The following is a 25017-nucleotide window of genomic DNA, read 5'->3' on the forward strand; positions in this document are numbered from 1 at the left end:
ACCTGGCAGGTAAAGCTTGCGCGCCTAGAACGGCTGACGCTATAGAAACAAAAACTACCGCACGGTTTGTGCGAACAGAAGCGTAAACAAAATACGCACCTATGGCGCAAGCGCCGAGATCTCTTCACCCACCTCCCCCCGCCCCCTCATGGTAGCGCATGCGCTAACGTAGCTTCACGCTCTGAGGTTGAGCCCCTCACTTTGTCGTCACAGGGCAGATGATCAGGGTGCGACCGCCTTTTCCCTCCCCCTTCTACCTTCCTCCCCATCCCCTCCCCTTGTCCCTCACTCTTCTCCCTCCTTCCTCTCACCCACCCCCTGGCGTCCTCAGCCGACTCTCACTTCCGGTCAGCGGCCGCCTGCGGAAGGGTGTCCCGCGTCTTCCGCCTCTTCAGCGGAGGTGGAGGTGGGAGGCGGCGGCGGCAACTGCGCGTCTGTTGTCAGGATTGGCAGGCGCGTACCCTAGGCGATCCACCTGCGCGTCGCGGAGCTGCTCTCTGGGGGTCGATGGCGATGAACTGTAACCCTAAGGATGAAGTGGACGGTGGGCCCCCGGGTGCTCCCGGGGTCACGGCTAAGAACCGGAGACCGGATAACACGGCCTTCAAACAGCAACGGTTGCCCGCCTGGCAGCCCATCCTTACAGCGGGCACGGTGCTACCTACGTTCTTCATCATCGGCCTCATCTTCATCCCCATTGGAATCGGCATCTTCGTTACCTCCAACAACATCCGCGAGATCGAGGTGAGGGGGCGAGCGGCGATGGGAGTTGGCGTCGCTTGGGAGCGGAGTCCTCGCCTCCTGCCCCACTCTCCAGCTCTCTGGAGGTTGACAGGCGGGACCCGCCCTTCTTCACACCTTCCGTCTTTTCCTCTGTTCGCACCCCCCCCCCCACCCCCCCCCCCCCCCCCCCCGCCACCGCTGTCTCTTTCCGCGGGTTTCCTAAATTTGCAGTTTTGCCCTAGTTTCTCTCCTGCTCGCGATTTGTTAGGTTAGAGACAGGATGAATGTTTGTTGTAGAAGGTGGCAAGGTGAAGAACGCTCTTTTAATGGGCGGTCTGTGTGGTTGCGTGGGGATTAGGGAGTTTTTCAAGGCAGGTAAAGAGAAAAGTGGCGAAAAAAAGTTATATTTGGATGTAACCCCGATGAAATTGACACGAACAGTATTACCTGTATAGGAGTTTCCCAGGATACACTTTGGCCATTGTTGGGAAAAGAGTCATAGAGGTATAGGTGATTTTTATGTAAAAAAGTTAAGTCGTATGTTACCAGGTCACATATTAGGACAGATGACCGAAAAGGCACAGTATCTTTTGTTTTGAGCTAATTAGATGTTTCTGATTGTAGGGCATGATGTAAATAAAATGAAACCTGAAGCTTCAATTCCTGTTTTGTTTTTTAGACTGAGTTTATTAATAATCAGGCAATACACTAGTCCTAGTCTTATTCTAGATTTTTAAACTTTACAAAAAGAGCCAATGACCACACTCAGAATAACTGGTGCACTGACTACTGAACATTTTACTGAATTCCAGTGTAGTATGGCATGATAGAGAAACTTTTGTGGCGGAAGCATCTTTATTTCTGTCAGAGCAGCAATAACAGTATCTTCATCCATCTGCAGTGCTGAAGATGAGTGGATAATGGAATGTAAATACTTTGTGTAGGAGCCCAGTATTAAACTTTAGTTCATTCTTTTTTCTTGCATATTTGAGGGTATTTCTTATTCCAGACAGGCAGGGACTGGGGTCAAGGTCTCTTGATTTTTTTTTCTAATTTTATTAAATATTTTTATTACATATTTATTTATTTATTTTATTAAATATTTAGTTTTATTAAATAAATAGAATAATTTTAATTTCAACTACCACAGTAGAAATAAAGATTCCCATTTTCCAATTTAATTTACAGTGTTACCTGTAAAAGCGAGATCAGTTAATTTTTTAAATTGTACATTGCTTCTATATTAATAACTAATTGGAATAGTAGCTATAGCATAACTAAGTCGTTTTTTTAATTAGAGAAGTTGTAGGTTTACAGAAAAATCATGCATAAAATATAGAGTTCTCATATACCACTGTATTACCAACACTAAGTAGTTTTTAAAATCTTTTACTAAAATCCATTTTCAGTTATTAAACTGAAGCTTTAATAACTAAAGAAAGTGTCCCAGTGTATTTTTTGACGTGTATTTTTATCATTTCATTCTCCTAATAGTCCTGCAAATGTAGTACTTCTTGCCCTGCCAAACATACTAGGATCAAACATTATATAAGGACATGGGCAAAGTGGTGTAATGCAAAGACCTTGAACTTCAGTCTGGAGTCAGGCAGAGCTCGGTTTAAATTCCAGCTCAGCCATTAAGTAGCTCAGTTTCCTTGAAACATTCATTTAATGTCTCTGAGCCTCAGTTTCCTCATCTGTAAAATAAGTAAAAGAATGCATATCTTGCAAAATGTGACAATTAGAAACCATAAAGGTATGATGTCTGACACTAAGTTTGTACAAAAAATTGTTACCATAATTATAATGATACTTAACCAGGAGATGAAAAATGGAGTCATAGAGGTTGAGATTTGCCAATAAGTTAGTTGAGTATGTTAAGTAGAAGAAAATAATTTCTTAAAGTGAGAAATTTGAATCATCTTATGTAAACTTCTTAATATTAAGATGAAAAGTAGCAGTAATTTGGAATTTTACATAAATGGTTCTTTACTAAATTTTAACAACTCAACTTACGTTAATATTTATTATACTTTGAAAATAAATATTTATTTTCTTTAAAACTTTTGTGTACCAAAATAAAATATGGCTCTTCACACTAAGTAGTGGGAGAAATGGAGATGTGTTAAGTAATTCTCATGTGTAAGTCTGATTTCAGGTTACTTTGAGAGTCTGTGGCACCTGATCTGGTTACAAGGACAATGAAATTAGAGTCAGGGCATTAGAGTTGGAGTCTCAGCTCTGTCACTCTCTAGTTTGTGATTAGGCACATTTTTCTTTATTTGAAGAACCAAAAGATTCAAAGATGATGTGTAAGATACTGTTCAAATCTAAAAAGTCTATGATTTCCAACTTAAATTTGATTTTTTTTGGTCATTTTTCTTTTTCTTTTTTTTATACTTTTTGTTTTTGTGATTTCTTTTTTGATGTTGCATTTTCAAATCGTTTAACCTTTGGAACCAGAGAAAATGAAAATTAGGAATGGTTAGGAATTTTGTACAAAAGTTGACGTGTGGTTGTACAGTTAGAATCCATGTTTGTTTTTTTAAAATTGGATGTTAACAAATATGTAGACAAGCTGTTCTGAACTGGATGTGGAGTTGGTAGAAAAATCTGGGGAGCTTTACCAGTATACACATGCTTGTTTCCTCCTCCTTGTCACCCTTTGTTAACCTGTAGTTTGGACTGAATTGTGTTGACGGTTATTAAAAGTAATTGTGTAATGAGACGTTCTTGCCAACTTTCACTTCCGGACTATAAGCTGCTTACACCTTTTTAGTTTATTTCCTGATTTTTCAAATTTTTGTATCTTCATTGCAGTTTGGATGAAATTACAAGGCAAAGGAGACTTGTCAAATTGAAATGCTTTTGGAAATAGCTTAAAGTGCTAAGATCAGAAATACAAACTTTTTAGATATAAAAAGCAATTCTTTCTTTCCTGACTCCCAGAAATGTTATACTAAAATTTACTACTCTTGAAAAGTGCCTTGAATTCCTCTGAAAAAGGTGTAGAAAAGGTAAAAAAGGTATTTTTACATTTTAATGTTTACACTTGGCAACATGTTCTCCCCTTGTTTTTGTATCTGTTTTTTTTTTTTTTATCTTTCGTAATCTAAATAAATGAGGTTATTAGAAAACTATGGTGGTTAATTTTATCAGTCATGAGAAAGTACTTTAAATATTTAATGTCTTCATTTAGCAGTAAATGAAGCTTACAAAGGTAATATTTTCCTAGTCTAGGGCCCTTGTTGGTGATGTAGAGATATTGATTGAATGGTGCTCAGTTGAAAAAGGTAGAGAAAATTTATCAGTGTGTAGTTATATAAAGTTTTAAATTAATGGTTAGAATAGTATGAAAGCATTTTTCAGGGTAATCTTGAAAGTAAGTTTAAAAACTACCCGTTTACTTCAAATTAATATTTACACAAGTGTTCAGGATTTTTTATGAAATCTTAGTGAATTTGCTGCACATTCCCTTCTACCATTTGATAGAGAACCCCCAACTCTCCTTTTTGTCTTATTTTTTTACTTATCCTCACTCTCAATTTTTAATCCTGGTTATTTTCTGTTTCCCTAGTTTCTGAAAAAAAAAATACATTTTTATCTATTTTTATTCCTATGTAAATTGGATTCTTAAGATTGTGAGATTCTTAAGAAGAGGAAAATTCTCTTCTGCTTTAGTAAATTTTTTTTTTAAATACTTAATCCTTAGCTGAGGGTCAAGGAAAAAGAATACATTGTTTTGTAGAAATGATTATTAAAGATTAGGTACTTTATGTTAAGAAGTGAGATTTTAATACTCCAACTGTTGTAGTTGCTTAGGAGCCGACTTGGAAAGTAAGGTGTTTGTGGTAGTGTTTTCATTTGTTTTTATAGTAACTTTAGTTAATTTGTGCTGCCCAGGAGCTAAGAATGGTTTTACTAATGAACATTTGCATTCAATTTGATAATAGGGAATGATAACTTTGAACCCCAGTTATGTGAAGTGTTATCAGCCCAAAAAAGAATTCTATTCTTCTCATTAGTCGACCTGCTTTATGAAAAAAAAAATTATACTCAGTTATTATTCTGAATTTCACTGATAAATATTTGTGCAAATTTGTATTTTCTTGTTATGAGAACCTACATAATAACCCTCGATTTTACCTCATGTTCCTCAAAGCCTAAAATATTTAATATTTGGTCCTTAATAGAAAATTAGAGTTTTAAAGAAACATACTGGCAAATTTAGCATTTGTTACGAAAATAGTTGTGTTTAGTGTACACATTTTAATCTTTATAATCATTGAAAATAGATGTAATGATCTCTGATAATTGCTTGTGTTCTACCATCTTTGTACCAATTTAGTAGCTATAAAATACCTTAGCTATATTTATCATTATTCTTGGTTTATGTAAAATCATTCTTCATTTCTTTATCATAATCAGATGGAGTTTAAGCAACCTAAACAAAGTTGCTCTTAAGATTTTTTACTTTTTGTCTGCATCTGAGCCACTAGAAAGGACTACAGGTGAGTTCTTTAGTGTGATATAATCAGTTCAAGGGTTCTTAAAATGCCATTTTTTACTTATTCTGAGTAATACTTAAAATGATTTACATTATTACTCAGCATTTTTTTGAGTGACCTGTTTAGGTTTTATATTGATCTCCTTTAAGTCAGATTTACATTCAAAAATGGAAGTTTTCCAGTACTTCTATGCATGTCCTTCAAATTCCTCCTGTCCCACTGCATTAAATTCAGAATCTGTTTCTTTGGAATAGGATGTATTTTTAGAATTGCCAAGGAGAAATGCCAGTTTGATTTAGGAGAACAATTAGAGTGGTAGCAAAAACAAAGCTGAGAAAATATGATAACTTGAACTAATCTACTCATCTACGTCTTTTGTTCTGTTTTGCCTCTGGTTTTTTGTCTTTTGGATTTAAGTTAATGGGCAGGTCTCCAGGCTATCATTGTGTTCTGCACTGTCCCTTGTATGCTTTTGACATTTAAAAAGCATTAATTTTAAAAATTGAAGTAACTGTGGCCCCTCTTTCTTCTTGTTAGCATCTGTCTTTCTAAGATAAGTTATAAACTATGAACTTCAGTGAAAACTTTATTTTTTTGATTGTGCCATCCAACAGAATTTATTACAGTCTGGGCATTAGGTCAGGTCATCTTTGAATTTTGGCTGATAAAGAGCATAATGGTTATTTGAGGATAAAAAAATCACAAACTGATTTAAATGTACCGGGAGTTTTAATTAACAATGGGCATTTTCTCTATACAAATGCTACTCTGCGATAGTGGGAGAGAGAAAAATATTTGAGGACAGGGCAGGGCCCCTGTTCCTTTTTCTTTTCTCTCTTTCTCTCTCTCTCTCTTTTTTTTTTTTTTAAAGGGAAGCCCCCTTTTCTTAAGGAGCCTGGAATTTGAAGGGGGAGGGGCCAAGGGAAGATAAGACATTTCACTTTCTTTTTTAAATTAAATTCAGTTTTATTGTGATATATTCACATACCATACAGTCATCCATGGTGTACAATCAACTGTTCACAGTACCATCATATAGTTATGCATTCATCACCCCAGTCTGTTTTTGAACATTTTCCTTACATCAGAAAGAATCAGAATCAGAATAAAAAATAAAACTGAAATAGAGCACCCAAATCATTCCCCTGTCCCACCCTATTTTTCATTTAATTTTTGTCCCCATTTTTCTACTCATCCATCCATACACTGGATAAAGGGAGTGCAGTTCACAAGGTTTTCACAATCACACTGTCACCTATTGTAAGCTATGTTGTTACACAATTGTCTTCAGGAGTCAAGGCTACTGGGTTGGAGTTTGATAGTTTCAGGTATTTACTTCTAGCTATTCCAATACATTAAAACCTAAAAAGGTTATCTATTTAGTGCATAAGAACATCCACCAGAGTGACCTCTCCACTCCGTTTGAAATCTCTCAGCCACTGAAACTTTATTTTGTTTCATTTTGCATCCCTCTTTTGGTCAAGAAGATGTTCTCATTCCCATGATGCCAGTTCCAGATTCATCCCTGGGAGTCATATCCTGTGTTGCCAGGTAGATTTACACCCCTGGGAATCAGGTCCCACATAGGAGGGAGGGCAGTGAGTTCACCTGCTGAGGTGGCTTAGCTAGAGAGAGAGGGCCACATCTGAGCAACAAAGAGGCACTCAGGGGGAGACTCTTAGGCACAATTATAAGCAGGTTTAGCCTCTCCTTTGCTGTAACGAGCTTCGTAAGAGCAAGCTCCAAGATAGAGGGCTCAGCATACTAAGCCTTCAGTCCTCAGTGTTTGTGAGAACAGCAACAACAATCCAGATGAGGTAGTCCAGCACTTCTGCATTTTCCCCCAGCTCCTCAGGGGGGCCCTGCATGTATATTTTTATTCTCCATCCAAATTACTTTGAGGTGTATTGCTATTTCACTCTAACCTATACAACCTACCATATCTCACTTCCTATTCAAAGTCCCATGTAATTGTGGTGTTTGGACAAACTGACTGTAGAAGTTAAATTGTTTAGAAAATATAGATCCTGCACCAAATAAACATCTCTTACCTTGGTCTCACATGGAAGTTGAAGTTTTAACACACAGTCAGTTTCAACCTTTACCCTTTGGCCTGATTTGCCCTAGTCTTAACCAGATCTGCTTCATTCATATCTCTAATTGAAGTCAGGGTTCTTTTTCACCCTCCCTCCCTTCCTTCCTTCCTTCCCTCCCTCCCCTCTCTCTCTCCCTCTCCTTCTTTCCTTCTTTCCTCTTTTCTTCCTTTCTTCAGTTGCTGTATGTGCTAATACTGACATTCATATCTGCTGAGCTCTATCTCTTGTGTTTCAGGTGTCACACTGATACCCAATGTTCCAGAGACCAATCAGGCTATACACAAAGGGATCAGCATCTCCGAGTTTGGAGATAGCCTTTACTATTCAGGAATAGATTTGACTGCTGTAAGAGCTTACAATCTAGGAACCATTACAGTACTCATTCCCCTGTTAGGCTGTGCTCTAAGATTCAATTCTGAGTTTACACATTGTAGTTAGTCCATATTGGTGAGACATTATAGTGTTTGCCTTTGTTTCGGGTGTACTTCACTCAAAATGCTGTCTACGGGATCCATTCACCTCATTGGGGGTCTCACAGCTTCTCTCCTTCTCGTAGTTGCTCAATATTCCATTGTCTGCATACACTACTGTTCACCATTCTGTTCCTCAGTTGATGTACCCTCAGGCCACCTCCATGCATTGCAAGTCATGAATACTGCCTCTGTAAACACCAGTGTGCAAATATCTGTTCATGTCTCTGCTTTCAGATCTTCCAAGTACATACTCCATAATGAGGTTGCAGGACCTTATGGTCCCCACATAGTTAGCTTCTTGTGGAACCACCACACTGACCTCCAGAAAGGCTACACCATTCTGCCTCCTCATCAATGGTAATTAGATACATCCCTCTCTCCATGTCTTCTCCAGCACTTTTACCACTATTTATATTTTTTCCTACAATTTTATAGAGATATATTCACATACCATACAATTATCCACAATGTACAGTAAGTTGTTTATGGTATCATCATATAGTTGTAAATTTATCACCACAGTCAGCACTTGAACATATTGACGACTATGAAAAAATTTTTTTGTATCAAATAATAAAAAAAGATAATAAAAAGAAAAATAAAATATCATACAATACACTGTAATAGTAAGGACAGAAAACAACACCACTACCAAGAATACCATATCCCTCCTTTATATCCCCCTCTCATACACATTTAGCTTTGGTATATTGCCTTTGTTACATTTAATGGAAGCATATTACAATGTTACTGTTGACCATAGACTCCAGTTTGCTCTGATTATGTTTTATCCCAAAGATCATCCCATTTTCAATACTCCGCATAATTGACATTCAGTTGTTCTCCCACATCTGAAAACATTTTTTATGTGTACATTTAGTAACAGTCTTTGGCCACTCCAGTTTTTGCCAAGTTATACAGTCCCAGTCTTTATCATCTGTCTTTACCTCTGGTGTCATACATTCCTCTATCCCACCTCTTTCAGCTCTACTCACAGACATCTTTGTTCAGTGTACTTAAAATATTGTGCTACCATCACACAGTATTATCTATTTCTGGATCTATACAATCAATCTTGCTGAACGTTCTATAGTCCTTCAGCATCAAATGCCCAATCTCTACCCTCTTTCTGTCTCCTGGTAGCCTGTGTTATCAGCTTTTAACTCTCGAAGTTTGCTCATTGTTAGTTCATATTAGTTAGACCATACAGTATTTGTCCTTTTGTTTTTGGTTAACTTCATTCAACATAATGTCCTCGAGGTTCATCCACGTTATTGTATGTTCCATGTCTTTGTTCTGTCTTACAGCTTCATAATATTCCAACATGTGTATATACCACAGTTTGTTTATCCACTTTGCTGTTGATAGATATTTGGGTTGTTTCCATCTCTTGGCAATTGTGAATAATGCCACAGTAAACATCAGTTTACAAATGTCCATTTATGTCTTAACTTTCAGTTCCTCTGGAATAGCTGGGTCATATGGCATATCTATACTTAGCTTCCTGAGGAACCTCCACACCATCTTCCAGAGTGGTTGCAACATTCTGCATTCCCACCAACAATGAATAAGTGTGCCTCTTTCTCCACATCTTCCCCAGCACTTGTAATTTTCTGTTTTTTGGATAATGGGCCATTCTGGTAGGTGTTAGATGATAGCTCATTGTGTTTTGAAGTTGAGCATTTTTTCATATGTTTTTGTATTTCCTCTTCAGAAAAGTGTCTGTTCATATCTTTTGCCCATTTTTAAATTGGATTGTTTGTCTTTCTGTTGTTGAGTTGTAGGGTCCCTTTATATACTTGGGATATTAAACCCTTATGTGATACGTGATTTCCAAATATCTCCCATTGCATAGGCTGCCTTTTTACTTTTCTGACAAAATCCTTTGATGTACAAAAGTGTTTAATTTTGAATGATCCCATTTATCTATTTGTTCTTTGGTTGCTCGTGCCTCGGGTGTGAGGTCTAGGAAACCACCTCTTGTCACAAGATCTTTAAGATATTGCCCTGCATTTTCTTCTAAGAGTCTTATGGTCTTAGTGCTAATGTTTAGGTCTTTCCTCCATTTCGAGTTAATTTTTGTATAAGATGTGAGATAGGAGTTCTCTTTCATTCTTTTGGAAATGAATATCCTGTTCTCCAAACACCATTTATTGAAAAGGCTGCTCTGTCCCAGTTGATTTGGCTTGACTGCCTTATCAAAGATCAGTTGTCCATAGATGCAAGGGTCTGTTTCTGAACACTCAGTTGAATTCCATTGGTTGGTATATCTGTCCTTATGCCAGTACCATGCTGTTTTGAGCACTGTAGCTTTGTAATATGTTTCAAAGTCAGGTAGTGTGAGACCTCCCACTTTGTTCCTCTTTCTCAAGATATTTTTGGCTATTCGGGGCACCTTGCCCTTGCAAATAAATTTGGATATTTGGTTTTTCTATTTCTGCAAAGTAAGTTGTTGGTATTTTAATTGGTATTGCATTGAATCTATGAATCAGTTAAGGTAAAATTGCCATCTTAACTATATTTAGTCTTCCAATCCATGAACATGGTATGTTCTTCCATATTTTTAGGTCCTGTTCAATTTCTTGTGGCAGTTTCTCATACTTTTCTTTGTATAGGTATTTTGTGACCTTCGTTAAGTTTATTCCTAAATACTTGATTCTTTTGGTTGCTATTGTAAATGGAATTTTTTTCTTGATTTCCTCCTCTTGTTAAACATTACTTATGTATAGCAACACTACAGAATTTTGCATGTTGATCTTGTAGCCTGCCACTCTGCTGTGTTCATTGACTAGTTCTAGTAGCTTTGCTGTAGATTTTTCTGGATTTTCTACATATAGAATCATGTCATCTGCAAACAGTGAAAACTTTACTTCTTCCTCTCCAATTTTGATGCCTTTTATTTCTTTTGCTTAATTGCTCTAGCTAGGACTTTCAGCACAATGTTGAATAGCACTGGTGACAGTGAGCATCCCTGTCTTGTTCCTGATCTTAGAGGGAAAGCTTTCAGTCTTTCCCCATTGAATATGATGTTAGCTATGGGTTTTTCATATATTGCCTTTATCATATTGAAAAAGTTCCCTTCTCTTCCTGTCCTTTGAATTGTTTCATCAAGAAAGGATGTTGAATTTTGCAAATGCTTTTTTTTGCATTGATCAAGATGATCATGTGGTTCTTCTGCTTTGATTTATTAATGTGCTGTATTACATTAATTGATTTTCTTGTGTTGAATCGGCCTTGTATACCTGGAATAAATCCTACCTGGTTGTAGCGTATAATTCTTTCAATGTGCTGCTGGATTCAATTTGCAAGTATTTGTTGAGGATTTTTGCATCTATTTTCATTAAAGAGATTGGTCTATAATTTTCTTTTTTTTGGTAGTATTTTTGTCTGATTTTGGTATTAGGGTGGTGTTGGCTTCATAGAATGAAGAGCTTTCCCTCCTCTTCAACTTTTTTTTTTTTGAAGAGTTTGAGCAGAATTGGTACTAATTCTTTCTTGAATGCTTGGTAGAATTCACATGTGAAGCCATCTGGTCCTGAACTTTTCTTTTTTGAGAGCTTTTTGATAACTGAGTTAATTTCTTTAGTTGTGATTGGTTTGTTGTGGTCGTCTATGTCTTCTAGAGTCAGTATTGGTTGTTTATGCTTTTCTAGAAAGTTGTCCATCTCATCTAAGTTGTCTAGTTTATTAATATGTAGTTGTTCATAGTATCTTCTCATTATTTCCTTTATTTCTGCAGGGTCAGTAGTTATGTCTCCTTTCCAATTTCTGATTGTATGTATTTGCATCCGCTCTTTTTTTTTGTTAGCCTAGCTAGTGGTCCATCAATTTTATTGATTTTCTCAAAGAACCAACTTCTGGTTTTGTCAGTTCTCTCTATTGTTTTCCTGTTCTCAATTTCATTTATTTCTGCTTTAACCTTTGTTATTTCTTCCCTTCTGTTTGCTTTGGGGTTAGTTTGCTGTTCTTTCTCTAGTTCCTCCAGGTGAACAGTTAATTCCTTAATTTTTGCTCTCTCTTAATATAGGTGTTTAGGGCAATAAATTTCCCTCTTAGCACCATCTTTCCTGCATTCCATAAATTTTGATATGTTTTGTTTTCATTGTCATTTGCCTCAAGGTATTTACTAAATTCTCTTGTAATTTCTACCTTTACCCACTGGTTTTCTAAGAGGGTGTTGGTTAGCCTCCATTATTTGTGAATTTTACAACCTTCTTCATTCCATTATGGTCTGAGAAAGAGTTTTGTGTACTATCAATGTTTTTAAATTTGTTGAGACTTTCTTTGTAACCCAACATGTGGTCTATCCTAGATAATGTTCCATGAGCACTTGAGAAAAAAGTGTATCCTTCTGTTGTTGGGTATAGTGTTCTATAAATGTCTGTCAGGCTTATTTCATTTATCATACAATTCAACATCTCCGTTTCTTTATTGATCCTCTGTCTACATGTTCTGTCCATTGACGAAAGTGGTGTATTGAAGTCTCCAGCTATTATTGTAGAGGTATCTACTTCTCCTTTCAGTGTTCTCACTGTTTGCCTCATGAATTTTGGGGCACTCTGGCTTGGTGCATAAATATCTTTGTTTGTTATGTTTTCTTGATGAATTGGCCCTTTTTTAAATAAATAGTGTCCTTTCTCTCTTTTAAATGTTTTACTTTTGAAGTCTAATTTGTCTGATATTAATATAGTGACTCCCTCTTTTTTCTGATTGTTGTTTGCAAGAAATATCTTTTTCCAACCTTTCACTTTCAGTCTATTTTTGTCCTTGTGTCTAGAGTGAGTTTCTTATAGATAGCATATAAATGGATCCTGTTTTTTGATCCATTCTGCCTGTCTGTGTCTTTTTTATTGAGGAGTTTAATCCATTAACATTTAATGTTATTACTTTAAGGGCAGTACTTTCTTCTACCATTTTTGTCTTTTGGATTTTATATGTCATGTCTTATTTTTTCCTCTCTCTCCTTTTACCCTTCCTGATAATCTTCATTTCTACACTCTTCTCCATCCCTCTCTCCTGTCTTTTCCTATCAGCCTGTAGCACTCCCTTTAGTATTTCTTGTAGCTCTGGTCTCTTATTCACAAACTTAGTGTCTGTTTGTCTGAAAATATTTTAATCTTTTCCTCATTTTTGAAGAACACTTTTGCTGGATATAGAATTCTTGGTTGGCAGTTTTTTTCTTTCAGTATCTTAAATATATCATGCCACTGTCTTCTCACCTCCGTGGTTTCTGCGGAGAAATCTGTTCATTGTCTTATCCAGCTTCCCTTATATGTGATGGATTGCTTTTCTCTTGCTGCTTTCAGAATTCTCTGTCTTTGTTATTGGGCAATGTGATCAGTAAGTGTCTTGGAGTAGGTCTATTGGGATTTATTCTGTTTGGGGTATGCTGTACTTCTTGAATCTGTATTTTTTCTGTCTTCCATAAGCATTGGGAAATTTTCAGTGAATATTTCTTCTATTATTATCTCTACCCCCTTTCCCTCTCTTCTCCTTCTGGGATACCCATAACATGTATACTCTTGTGCTTCATATTGTCACTCAGCTCCTTAAGACCCTGCTCATATTTTTCCATTTTTTTCACCATCTGTTCTTTTGTGTGTATGAATTCAAATGTCTTGTCTTGCAGTTCACTGATCTTTCTCTTGCCAGTTCATATCTACTGTTGTGTCCCTCCATTGTCTTTTTCATCTCCTCCATTATTCCCTTCATTCCCATAAGATCTGCCATTTGTTTTTTCAAGTTGATGAATTCTTCTTTATGATCATCCAGTGTCTTCTTTATATCCTTCATTTCTTTTTCCATATCGTCCCTCAGCTCATTGAGTTGATTTAGCATTAGTTGCTTCAGCTCCTGTGTCTTCGTTGAACTATTAGTTTGTTCCTTTGGCTGATCCATATTTTCATGTTTCCTAGTATGGCTTGTTAATCTAAGTAGTCTAGGCATCTGATCTTTTTGATTAGTTTATTTTGGAGCTTGTTTTCACTCTTTTACCCAGAGGTTTTTTGTTGGTTGACTTTGTTCTCTAGGCTTTGTTGTCCAGTTCAACTTATTCTAGACCTCTAACTTAGGTTCTATTTTGTTGATCAGAATTTTTCAACTCTTGTTTTTCTGTTCTTGCCCTGCCTCTATGTAGTCTTTTTGAGAGAGGGTCTCCTCAGGTACGTTTGACCCCAGTCAGGTTTTCCGAGTCTAGAGAGGCCCAGGTCTCATGAAGAAGATATGGAGTTTCCTTGAGAATGAGACCCTCCTATGAGGCCTCTACACTTGGTGTTTTTCCTATCCTATTCAGCAGGTGGCACTTGCCAGCCTTCAGTTCCCCCACCAGTGTAAGAAGGTGAAGTACCTTTAATTCTCTGCAGAGTCTGAGCCTGTTGGGGGTGTGAATGACTGAAGCTGGAATCTGAATTCCAGTCCCTGGGGTCTGAGTTCCCATAAGGAGGGCTGCCAATTGAGTTGGACCTCCCTCCACTCTCCCAATCCTAGGAATTCCAGCTGTCTCCCAGGGGCACTATTCCCTTCTCCCCTCTCCTCTTTGGGGAACTCCAGCTTAATTCCTTGGTCAGCTTGAGTTGCCAATTAAAGACTGGGTTGGAGACTTTCTTCAAAGTGAATCTGAAATTCAAAGAGGTTCTGAGTACTCTGTCTCCCTCCAAGACTAGCCTAGACCTTCAGCTTGGGCTGTCTGATAGAAAATAACCACATATGTTACTTTTAAATTAAAGAAAAGAAAAAAAAATAGAATTCCCTTTTAAAAGCCTTTCCCCAGTCTGGAAATTTTGTCAGTGTCAGAATAGAGTATTTAAAGGTGCATTTTGGGCTATTATCTGGATAATTACTCTCCAGTAGCTTTAATTCTGCCCCTGCAGGGGGCTATTGAAGTGGAAAAAGATAATGAATCAGTGAGAAAGAAGAAGAGACAGAATGTAGGGGGAGAAAAGCACGTTTTTGGAGCCAGGGAGTGGGTGCCCACTTTTGTTTGCCCCCCGTTCCTGGAGCCCAGCCCTTCTCTAGCACCCCCAGCTCCAAAAATTAGTTAATTAATTTGTTACTTAATTCTGCAGTTGAGACTGGGTTGAGCCTTCCTTGCCCTCAGCAGACTGTTGTTGTTGTTGTTTTTTTTCCCCTTTCAAGGAGCCAGCTGCAAGACAGTCTGTGGGGTCTGGGCAGGGAGGGGTGCCAGACCCCTGGTCAAGGGAACTTACAAAGTTCTCTGTGATCTCAGCTTTTCCACCGATTTCAAACTTGTATACGATGGAGACTCTGAAAACACTGTTTCATATAGTTCTGGTAATTACCAGCTGCCCTAGAGGAGAGACTAAATTCCACACCTCGCCACTCCACCATCTTCAAGACATTTCACTTTTAAAAAGATACACTGAGTATTGGTAGGTGAGTGGCCCACACAGAATATGCATTAGGAGTTCAAAGGAAGACAAGATCATATCTGTCTCTAATGACCACAGAAAACTTGGTGGTGAAAGTAGGCTTTGAATTGGACCTTTAATCATAGTTAGCACTTCTAAATGGAAGGTATGGATGCATTCCAAGAAAGGAGATTAATATGAGCAAAAAGAGCTAGTGGCAGAATTCAAGTTATATAGAGAAAATAGGAATAAGGGCAAATAAGCTAGTTGTCAATAGTCGTGGCTATTTGATAATGTATTACACGAAGGAAGTAACTTGATGGACATAATATGTGTCAGGATTGGGTTCAGCTATGTGTAATTAAGATTTTCTTTCTCATGTGAAATCCCTTAGAAGCATAGTACAGTGCTGTTTTGGAGGCTTTGTTTTGAGTCTTCACTCTGTCTAGCTTTCTACCCTGCCGTTTTTAGGGATTGGTTCTCATGCTCATGGTCCAAGATGGAGGCTAGAGTTCCAGCTAGCACATCGTTTTCCAGGCATCATGAAGGTTCTTGACAGCTGCCACATACCATGTCCACTTAGTAACAAGGTCACACTGGCTGCAAGGGAGTCTAGGAAATGTAATCTTTATTCAGATAGCTATAATTGAGAGTATTGTATTGTGGATGAAAGATAGATCAGAAATTGGTGTGTGGGATTGTTAGCAGTCTCTGCAGTACAAGGTTATAAGAAGATTTATCTGGAGGTATTATGGTAAGTCTGCTGGATGGGAACTAGGCTATCTAGATGTCTAGTAGTTTAGATACTGAGTTAATTATTGCATTTTTATGTTGAATATAGTATTGAGTTGAAGTTGACTTCTTAATGATAGGTGTTCTGTGTTGCTTTTGTATGTGAAAAGCAAGTCGTGTGTGGCTTTGCTGCTAAGTTGTTTTGTTTTCTTTTTAAACAAATGTATACAAGGAATATTAAATATTATCACTTTCTTCTTGTTTTCTCCAACCTCTCCTTTTTCCGTCTCTGCTTAGTATATAAATGTGTTCTAATTTTTCCTCTTAAAAATATGAAAACGTCCTTTCTTGATTCTATTTCCCCATAATAATAAAAATATTAATAATGGTTAACAGTTTTTGAGTTTTTACTCACTAAGAATTTTACATGCATTATATCAGTTGATACAGTTGATGCTTACAAGGACAGTGTTAATATTCTCCATTGTTTTTTAGATAAGAAAATTGAATCTGTGTAAGTAGTTTGCCTCTCATCACACAACTGGGATTCAAACATGAGCACTGTTAACCTCTTGTTTTGTTCCCTTGGGTGCTGGTCTGTAGTTTTCTTTTCTACACAATCTGTTTGAAAAGAGGAGTCCACACTTGTTGCCCATTTCCCCCCACCCCTCCCCCATTTAACTCCTTTATTCATTGCATTTATTTTTTGACCAACCATTCTGCCTTTCCCAAGGACATACATTATTTGTGTATGCCAAATCTATGTCACCGTTGTCTCCTGGATTTTCACCTGCCTCTCTAGCTCCTCTTTCTTAGTCTCCATCAGGCCCTCTTTTTTTTTGCTTACCTCTTGGTGATCCTCAGTGGTCTGTCTTTTCCCTTCTTTCTTTTTAATTTCTCTAATCCCTGACGGTGACTTCAACTGCCACCTACTGCTGATGAATCCCAAATTTCCTTGGCTCAGAACACTCTATTGAGTTCTTAATCTTCTTGGAAGCCCTCATCTGAAGTATGTTAAATGGTGGAAAATGTATTAAGAAAAATAAAGGATGGAAGAGGAATAGGGAGGGTTGAGGGATGGTTTACAATTTACAATAGGGTCATCAGGGAAGGATTTAGTAAATTGGTATTTGAGTAAAGAATTAAGGAGGTGTGAGGGAGTGAGCCATATTGATACCTGAGAAAAGAAAGTTCCAGGCAGGATAAATAGGAAAGAGCAGAGATCCTTAGGAGTATGTTTAGTAGGATGTTTGGGGAACAGCGCAGAGGCCAATGTGGGTGGAATAGGGTGAAGAGTGTGGAAGAATAGTAGAAGATGAGGTTAGAGAAGTAAAGTAATGGGGTGCCTGTTATATGGGACTTTGTAAGCCATTACAAGGACTTTGACTTCTATATTTAGTGTGATGGGAAGCTGCTGAAAGGCTTTGCATAGAAAGGTGATATTATATCACTAAGGTTAAAAGAGTCACTCTGACCATGATGTGGAGAATATTGCCTGGGGAAGTAGGGAAACCATTTTAGAGGCTATTGTGATAATTCAAGTAGGAGATGATGGTGGTTACAGCCGAATAGTTTCAGTGGAGGGTGAAAAGCAGTTAGATTTAAGTTCTGTTATGAAGGTGGAGCTAACAGAATTTTCTTATGCAGTGGATATGTGGATGTGAGAGAAAGTGAAAAAGAATCAGATAATTTCAAGATACTTTGGACTGTGTTGGAAGGATGGAGTTATCATTTATCAAAAGGGAAGACTGGGAAAAGGAGTTTTTGGAGGAGTAGTAGAGGATTAGGAAGTTGCAAGCAGATTAGAGTTTAGTTTATGACTTGTTAGGTTTGAGATGCATTTTAGATACCCAACCTGGAAATGTTGGGTAGGCATTTGAACACATGGGTCTTGAGTTCAGGGGGAAGATTGAGGCTGGAGTTGCACATTTTGATGGTTAATAAGTGTGTTAGTTTCTGGATGCTGCTGTAACAAATTACTACAAACTTGGTAGCTAACAACAGAAATTTATTCCCTCAATTCTGAAGGCTAGAAGTCTGAAATCTGACAGAGTCATGCCCCATCTAGGAGCTTTAGGGGTAGAGATTCCACTCCTTGCTTCTTCCGGATTCTGGTAGCTGCCTTGGCATTCTTTGGGCTCGTGGCCACATCACTTCAGTCTCTGTCACTATCTTCACATTGCTTTCTTTCTGTCTGTTGTCTCCTCTGTGTGCATCACCTACCCATACAGTTCAGGATAAACTCCTCATCTCAAGATCCTTAACTTAAATAAAATCATCAGACCTTTTTCTCCAAATAATGTGTTATTTACAGGTTTCGAGAATTAGGACACGGACATATCATTTTGTGGGCTACTATTCAACCTGCTACAATCAGCATAGATGTTATAAAAAGACATTAGGTTGGATGAAAGCAAGAGTGATTATATGGTTTTTTTTTTTTTTTTTTTTTTTTTAAAAAAAAAAAAGGAAAGATGGTCCAAAGACAGCCCTAAGTCACTCCACTATTTAGAGGTTGGAGAGATGAGGAAAAACTAGCAAAAGAAACTGAAAAGAACCAGGCAGTGAGGTAGGAGAGAAGCAGGAAGAGTGTGGTGTCCTGGAAACCAGTTTTGAGGAAGAGGGTGTAAACAACCATGTGAAATAGTTAAAGTAGGAGGGGGATTGAGAGCTGACAATTGGCTTCACAACACAAGGAGCATCAGTAAGCCTCACTGATGGTATGCACCGCTATCCACTCATTTTTCAAACAAGAGCCTCTGGAAATCAACCTAAACTTCTTATTTTTCTTCACACCGTCTCTAGGCATTAAGTTCTATAGATTCTACTTTTTCTATAGTTTGTGAATCTACCATCTCTTTTCTGTTCCCATTGCTGCTTTTTTTAAAAATAACTTTTACTTTGAAATAATTTCAGGGAGAGTTGCAGAAATAAGGCAGACCCTGTGCAGAGAACTCCAACATACTCCCACTCTCCCAAATACGCAAACCTGCCCTTTTAAATATTTTGCTACCTTTGCAATATCATTCTCTCATTTATTTATTTATCTATCTTCTGAACATGTCCATATACATTTCTATGAACAAGGATAGTCACTTATCACCTTCAGTGCAGTTATCAAGTTCAAGGAATTTAACATTGATATAAAGCTTACATTCTGTATTCCATTTTTTCTTATGTCCCAATAATGACCTTTTGGCCCTTTTCTCCTCCATTCTTTGATCCCATCCAGCATTATATATTGCATTTAATTGTCATTATCTCTTTAGTTTTTCTTTCTTTTTTCTTTTAATTGTGGAAATATATGTAAAAACATAAGTCTTCCTATTCCATCCCCTCCCGTGCATACCATTCAGGGGAATGAATCACATCCACAATGTTGTAGTACCCTCACCACATCTGCTTCTAGAATTTTCCCTTCACCCCAAATAGAGACCCTACTCTGATTCTGCATTAACTCCCCATTGCCTCTGTCCCCAGCTCCTGGTAACCTGTTCTGTATTTTCTGTCTCTATGAATTTGCATATTCTCTGATACATTTTTTGTGGTTACCTTGGGGCTTAAATTTGACATCCTAAATTTATAACAGTCTCTTTTTCTTTGATACAAACTTAACAACTTTGGTAGCATGCATAGACTATGTTCCTGTACCTCTCTGACTTCTAACTCTTGAGTAATTCTTGTCACAAGTTATTACATTATGAATCCAAAACCATTGATTTATCATTACATTTTATGCATTTGCCTTTTACATCTTGTAGGAAGTAAAAAGTGGAGTTACAAATCAAAAATGCAATATGGGTATTTATATTTACCCATGCCATTGTCTTTACCAGAGCTCTTTATTTTTTCATGTGACTTCTGTCAATTGTCTAGTGTCTTTTCCTTTCCTTAAGAGAGCTCTCTTTAGCATTTTGTGTAGGGTTAGTCTAGTGGTGATGAAATAGCTCAGCTTTTATTTATCTGGTAATGTTCTAATTCCTCCCTCATTTTTGAAAGATAGTTTTGCTGGATACAGAATTCTTGGTTGGCAGTTTTTTCCTTTTAGCACTTTAAGTATGTCTTTCCACTGACTTCTTACTTCCATGGTTTCCGTTGAGAAATTGGCACTTAATCTTATTGAAACTTCCTTGTATTTGACCTGTTGCTTTCTTGTGGCTTTCAGAATTCTCTCTATCCTTGAGCATTAGATAATTTGATTACCATGGTTCTGTGATGTTTCTTTGAATTTATTCTGTTTGGAGTTTGATGAGCAATTTAGATGTGTATATTCATCTTCATTAAATTTGAGAGGTTTACAGTCATTATTTTTGAATATTCTCTCTACCCTGTTCTTTCCCCTCCTTGGACTCCCACAATGCACATATTGGTATGATTTATGGTGTCCCACAAGTTTCTCAGGCTCTGTTTGCTTCTCTTTATTCTTGCCTCTTTATTCTCAGAATAGTTGATTTCATTTGTCTTAACTTCAAGTTTGATTCTTTCTTGTGCCAGCTCCAGTCTGCTGTTGAACCACTCTAGGGAATTTTGAATTTCTCTTACTGAGGTCTTCAGTGCTGGTTCCTTCTCATGATTTCCATCTCTGTATTCACATTCTCTTTGTGTTCATCTGTTGTTTTCCTGATTTCATTTAGTTCTTTGCCATGTTTTTCTTTAGCTCTTCGAGTATATTTAGGACCATATTTTTTCTCTTTTTTTAATAGCAAATTTATTGAAATATAATCACATAACATACAGTCATTCAAAGTGTACAATCAGTTGTTCACAGTATCGTCGTATAGTTGTGCTTTCATCACCACAAACTTTGAACATTTTCATTATTCCAAAAAGTAAAACAAATTAAAAATAAAAAAGAACACCAAAGACATCCCATTTCCCTCCTTACCCCATTGTTCATTTACTTTTATTAAATACTGTTTAATTGAAATATAGTCACATACCCTACAGTCATCCACAGTGTACAGTCAGTTAGTCCAAGCACCATCATACAGTTGTGCATTCATCACCAGAATCAATTTTTGAACCCTTTCCTTACTCCAAAATAAAAATAACAGCAAAAAAGAACACCTAAATCTTTCCGTCCCCTCCATCCCACCTATTCTTCATCTAATTTTTGTCCCCATTTTTTCACTCATCTGTCTGTAAAGCCACAAGGTTTTCACAGTCACACAGTCACACTGTGCAAGCTACATAGTTACCCAGTTATCTTCAAGAATCAAGGTCACAGGGTTGCTGTTCAACAGTTTCAGGTATTTCTCCCTAGCCATTCCAGCACACCAAAACTAAAAAGTGATATCTGTATAGCACATAAAAATACCCTCCAGAGTGATCTCTTGACTCCATGTGAAATCTCTCAAAGAGCTAAAGAAAAACATGGCAAAGAACTAAATGAAATCAGGAAAACAACCTTATTTTGATTCATCTCTCTTCTCCCTTTTGGTCAAGAAGATCCTCTTTAATCCCACAGTGATGGTTCCAGGTTCATCTTCAAGAGTCATTTCCCACATTGCCAGGGCGATTTACACCCCTGGGTGTATATAGGACCATTTTTTAAAAGTCTTTGTCTAGTCCTGCTCATTGATGGTTTCTAATGCTTTAATCTTGTCCTTTGCCTGGGCCATTTTTTCTTTTTTCTTTGTATGTTTTGTAATCTTTTTTTGAAACCTGGACATTTTGATATTTTAATATTATTGCTAGAATTTAAAACTCTGAGGCATCTGTTCCTTAAAATTGTATCCAGCTGGTAGCCAGATAGTATTATGACAGAGTGTCTCTTGAATGTCAGAAGCTAATTGAATGAATGAATGGAGGGAAGGAGGGAAGGAGTGAGGAAGGAAGGAAGGACAGAAGGAAGGAAGGAGGAAGAAAAGGAAGGAAGGGAGAAATGAAAATACTCTTCTCAGTTGTGGTGGTTTGAAGGGGTATGTACCCCCAGAAAAACATGTTCTTAAATTTAATCCATTCCTGTGGGTATGAACCCATTGCAAGTAAAAGCTTTTGGTAAGGTTACTTTAGTTAAGAAGGTCTGGCCCACCTCAGTCAGTATGGTACAGAGTCTTGTATAAGCAGAGTGAAATTCAGACTTATAAGAAAGAAAGCCACAGGAAGTAGTAAGCTGAAATCAAGGAAACCTGGAAGAGAAGGGAGAGACCAAGAGATGGCTGCCATATTCCTGGAGCACTGCACTGTTAGTCCTACAGCCAACAGTCCCTTGCCCTAGGCAGAACTACTTGATTGCTCTACCACAGCATTCTGTAGGAGAGCTCTGTGAGTCACCTTCTACATGCAGGACAGGTTCTGGTACACCAAGTCCCTCAGACCAAACCACCAGACAGTTTGGACCTGACATACATGTTCCCAGCATGTGTATAATGGTTACTTTGCTCATCTGAAACCAGGACCAGGGAATAACACTGGGACCACAGGCCAGATCTGCACTAAGCTGGTGAGGGGTGGGTTAGGGGCCTGCTCTAGTTTGCTAATGCTGCTGGAATGCAAAACACCAGAAATGGATTGGCTTTTACAAAGGGGGTTTATTTGGTTACACAGTTATAGTCTTAAAGCCATAAAGTGTCCAAGGTAACACATCCTCGCTGGAGGATGGCCAGTGGTGTCTGGAAAACCTCTGTTAGCTGGGAAGGCATGTGGCCTGAGTCTGCTCCAAAGTTCTGGTTTCAAAATGGCTTTCTCCCAGGACGTTCCTCTCTAGGCTGCAGTTCCTCAAAAATGTCACTCTTAGTTGCACTCGGGGTATTTGTCCTCTCTTAGCTTCTCCAGAGCAAGAGTCTGCTTCCAACAGCTGTCTTCAAAATGTCTCTCATCTGCAGCTCCTGTGCTTTCTTCAAAGTGTCCCTCTTGGCTGTAGCTCCTCTTCAGAATGTCACTCACAGCTGCACTGAGTTCCTTCTGTCTGTCAGCTCATTTATATGGCTCCACTGATCAAGGCGCACCCTGAATGGGTGGGGCCACGCTTCCATGGAAATGATCTAATCAGGGTTATCACCTACATTTGGGTGGGGCACATTTCCGTACACACAACCTAATCCAAAAGTTCCAACTTAATCCCAACTAATATGTCTGCCCCACAAGATTGCATCAAAGAATGTGGCTTTTTCTGGGGGACATAACACATTCAAACCAGCACAGGGCCTATGAGGACTCCAGGACATCCTACTGCTTTTAAGTAACCCTTTACTTGATTTGGCTCTGACTCTATTACTGTAATCCTTTTAACTGTTTTCTGAAGCCTTTAGAAAGATGGCTCTGCCAGTTTGGGCTGGTTGTTTAAAGATGTTGCGGAACGGAGCCCTAAAGTGTCTCATTCTGCCATCTTGATTGGTTCTCCATTGTGGCATTCTTTTTTTTTTTTTTTTAATTGTGGTAAAATATTCATAACTTAAAAAAATTTTTAACCGTTTGAAGTGGACAATTCTTTGACATTAAGTACACTGACAGTACTGTGTCACTTTTACCACCATCTATTTCCAGACGATTTTCATCTTCTTAAAAACCAAAACTCATACTCATTTAGCAATAACTCCTCATTCCCCCCTCCTCCCACTCCTTGTGACCACTATTCTGCTTTCTAGCTCTATGAATTTGCTTATTTTGAGTATTCATATAAGAAAAGTCATACAGTATTTTCCTTTTATCTGGTTTATTTCATGCAACATAATGTCTTTGAGGTTCATCCATAGTATTGCATGTAGCAGCATTTTACTTCTTTTTACAGCTGAATAGTATTCCATTGTATGTACATATCACATTTTGTTTATTCATTCATCTGCTTATGGATACTTGGGTTGCTGCCACTTTTTGGCTATTGTGAATAATGCTGTGATAAACATTGTACAAATATCTGGTACAGTCCCTACTTTCAGTTCTTTTGGGTATATACCTAGGAGTAGAATTACCATGTCGTATGGTAATTCCATGTTTAATTTTCTGAGGAACCACCAGACTGTTTTCCACAGTGGCTGTACCATTTTGTATTCCCACCAACAATGTACAAGGGTTCCTGTTTCTCCACGTCCTCGCCAATACTTGTTCTTTTCAGTTTCTTTAATGATAGCTATCCTATTGGGTGTGAAGTAGTATCTCATTGTAGTTTTAGTTTGCATTTCTCTAATGGGTAGTGTGTTGGTTTGTATATATTATGTCCCCAGATATAATATTAGCTCTTATATTTAGGTCTTTGATCCATTTTGAATTAATTTTTATATATGGTGAGAAGTAGGACTCCACATTTGTTCTTTTTTTTTTTAAATACATTTTATTGAGATATATTCACATACCATGCAGTCATACAAAACAAATCGTACATTCGATTGTTCACAGTACCATTACATAGTTGTGCATTTATCCCCAAAATCAATCCCTGACATCTTCATTACCACACACAAAATTAACAAGAATAATAATTAAAGTGAAAAAGGGCAATTAAAGTAAAAAAAAGAAGACTGGGTGCCTTTGTTTGTTTGTTTGTTTGTTTTCCTTCCCCCATTTTTCTACTCATCCATCCATAAACTAGACAGAGGGGAATGTGGTCCATGTGGCTTTCACTGTCACATTGTCACCCCTCATAAGCTACATTTTTATACAATCGTCTTCAAGATTCATGGGTTCTGGGTTGTAGTTTGATAGTTTCAGGTATTTACTGCTAGCTATTCCAATTCATTAGAACCTAAAAAGGATTGTCTATATTGTGTGTAAGAGTGCCCACCAGAGTGACCTCTTGGCTCCTTTTGGACTCTGTCTGCCACTGAAGCTTATTTCATTTCCTTTCACTTCCCCCTTTTGGTCAAGTAGATGTTCTCCATCCCACCATGCCAGGTCTACATTCCCTTCCCCAGGAGTCGTATTCCACATTGCCAGGGAGATTCACTCCCCTCATGTTCATTCTTTTGTATGTGGATTTCCAGTTGTCCCAGCATCATTTGTTAATGAGACCGTTCTTTCCCCGTTGAATGGATTTGGCATCTTTGTTGAAAATCAACTGGCCATTGATGTGTGGATTGAATTCTGGACTTTCAATTCTATTCCGTTGGTCTATATGCCTATCCTTACACCAGTACCACAGTGTTGTAATTATTGTAGCTTTGTAGTAAGTTTTGAAATC

The 25017-nt window shown here is 37.8% G+C and overlaps 1 protein-coding gene across 1 annotated transcript in view; it reads left to right on the top strand.

Moving 5' to 3' along the window:
• Positions 1-211: 211 nt before the first annotated feature.
• Positions 212-25017, top strand: part of TMEM30A (transmembrane protein 30A) — a 61724-nt gene continuing 36918 nt past the window's right edge. The window contains exon 1 of the mRNA XM_037842786.1: positions 212-744. Coding sequence (XP_037698714.1) covers positions 508-744 — 237 coding nt within the window. The 5' untranslated portion in view covers positions 212-507. The remainder of the gene's footprint in view (positions 745-25017) is intronic.

This window comes from Choloepus didactylus, chromosome 7 (assembly GCF_015220235.1).
Source record: "Choloepus didactylus isolate mChoDid1 chromosome 7, mChoDid1.pri, whole genome shotgun sequence".
Classification (NCBI taxonomy): domain Eukaryota; kingdom Metazoa; phylum Chordata; class Mammalia; order Pilosa; family Megalonychidae; genus Choloepus; species Choloepus didactylus.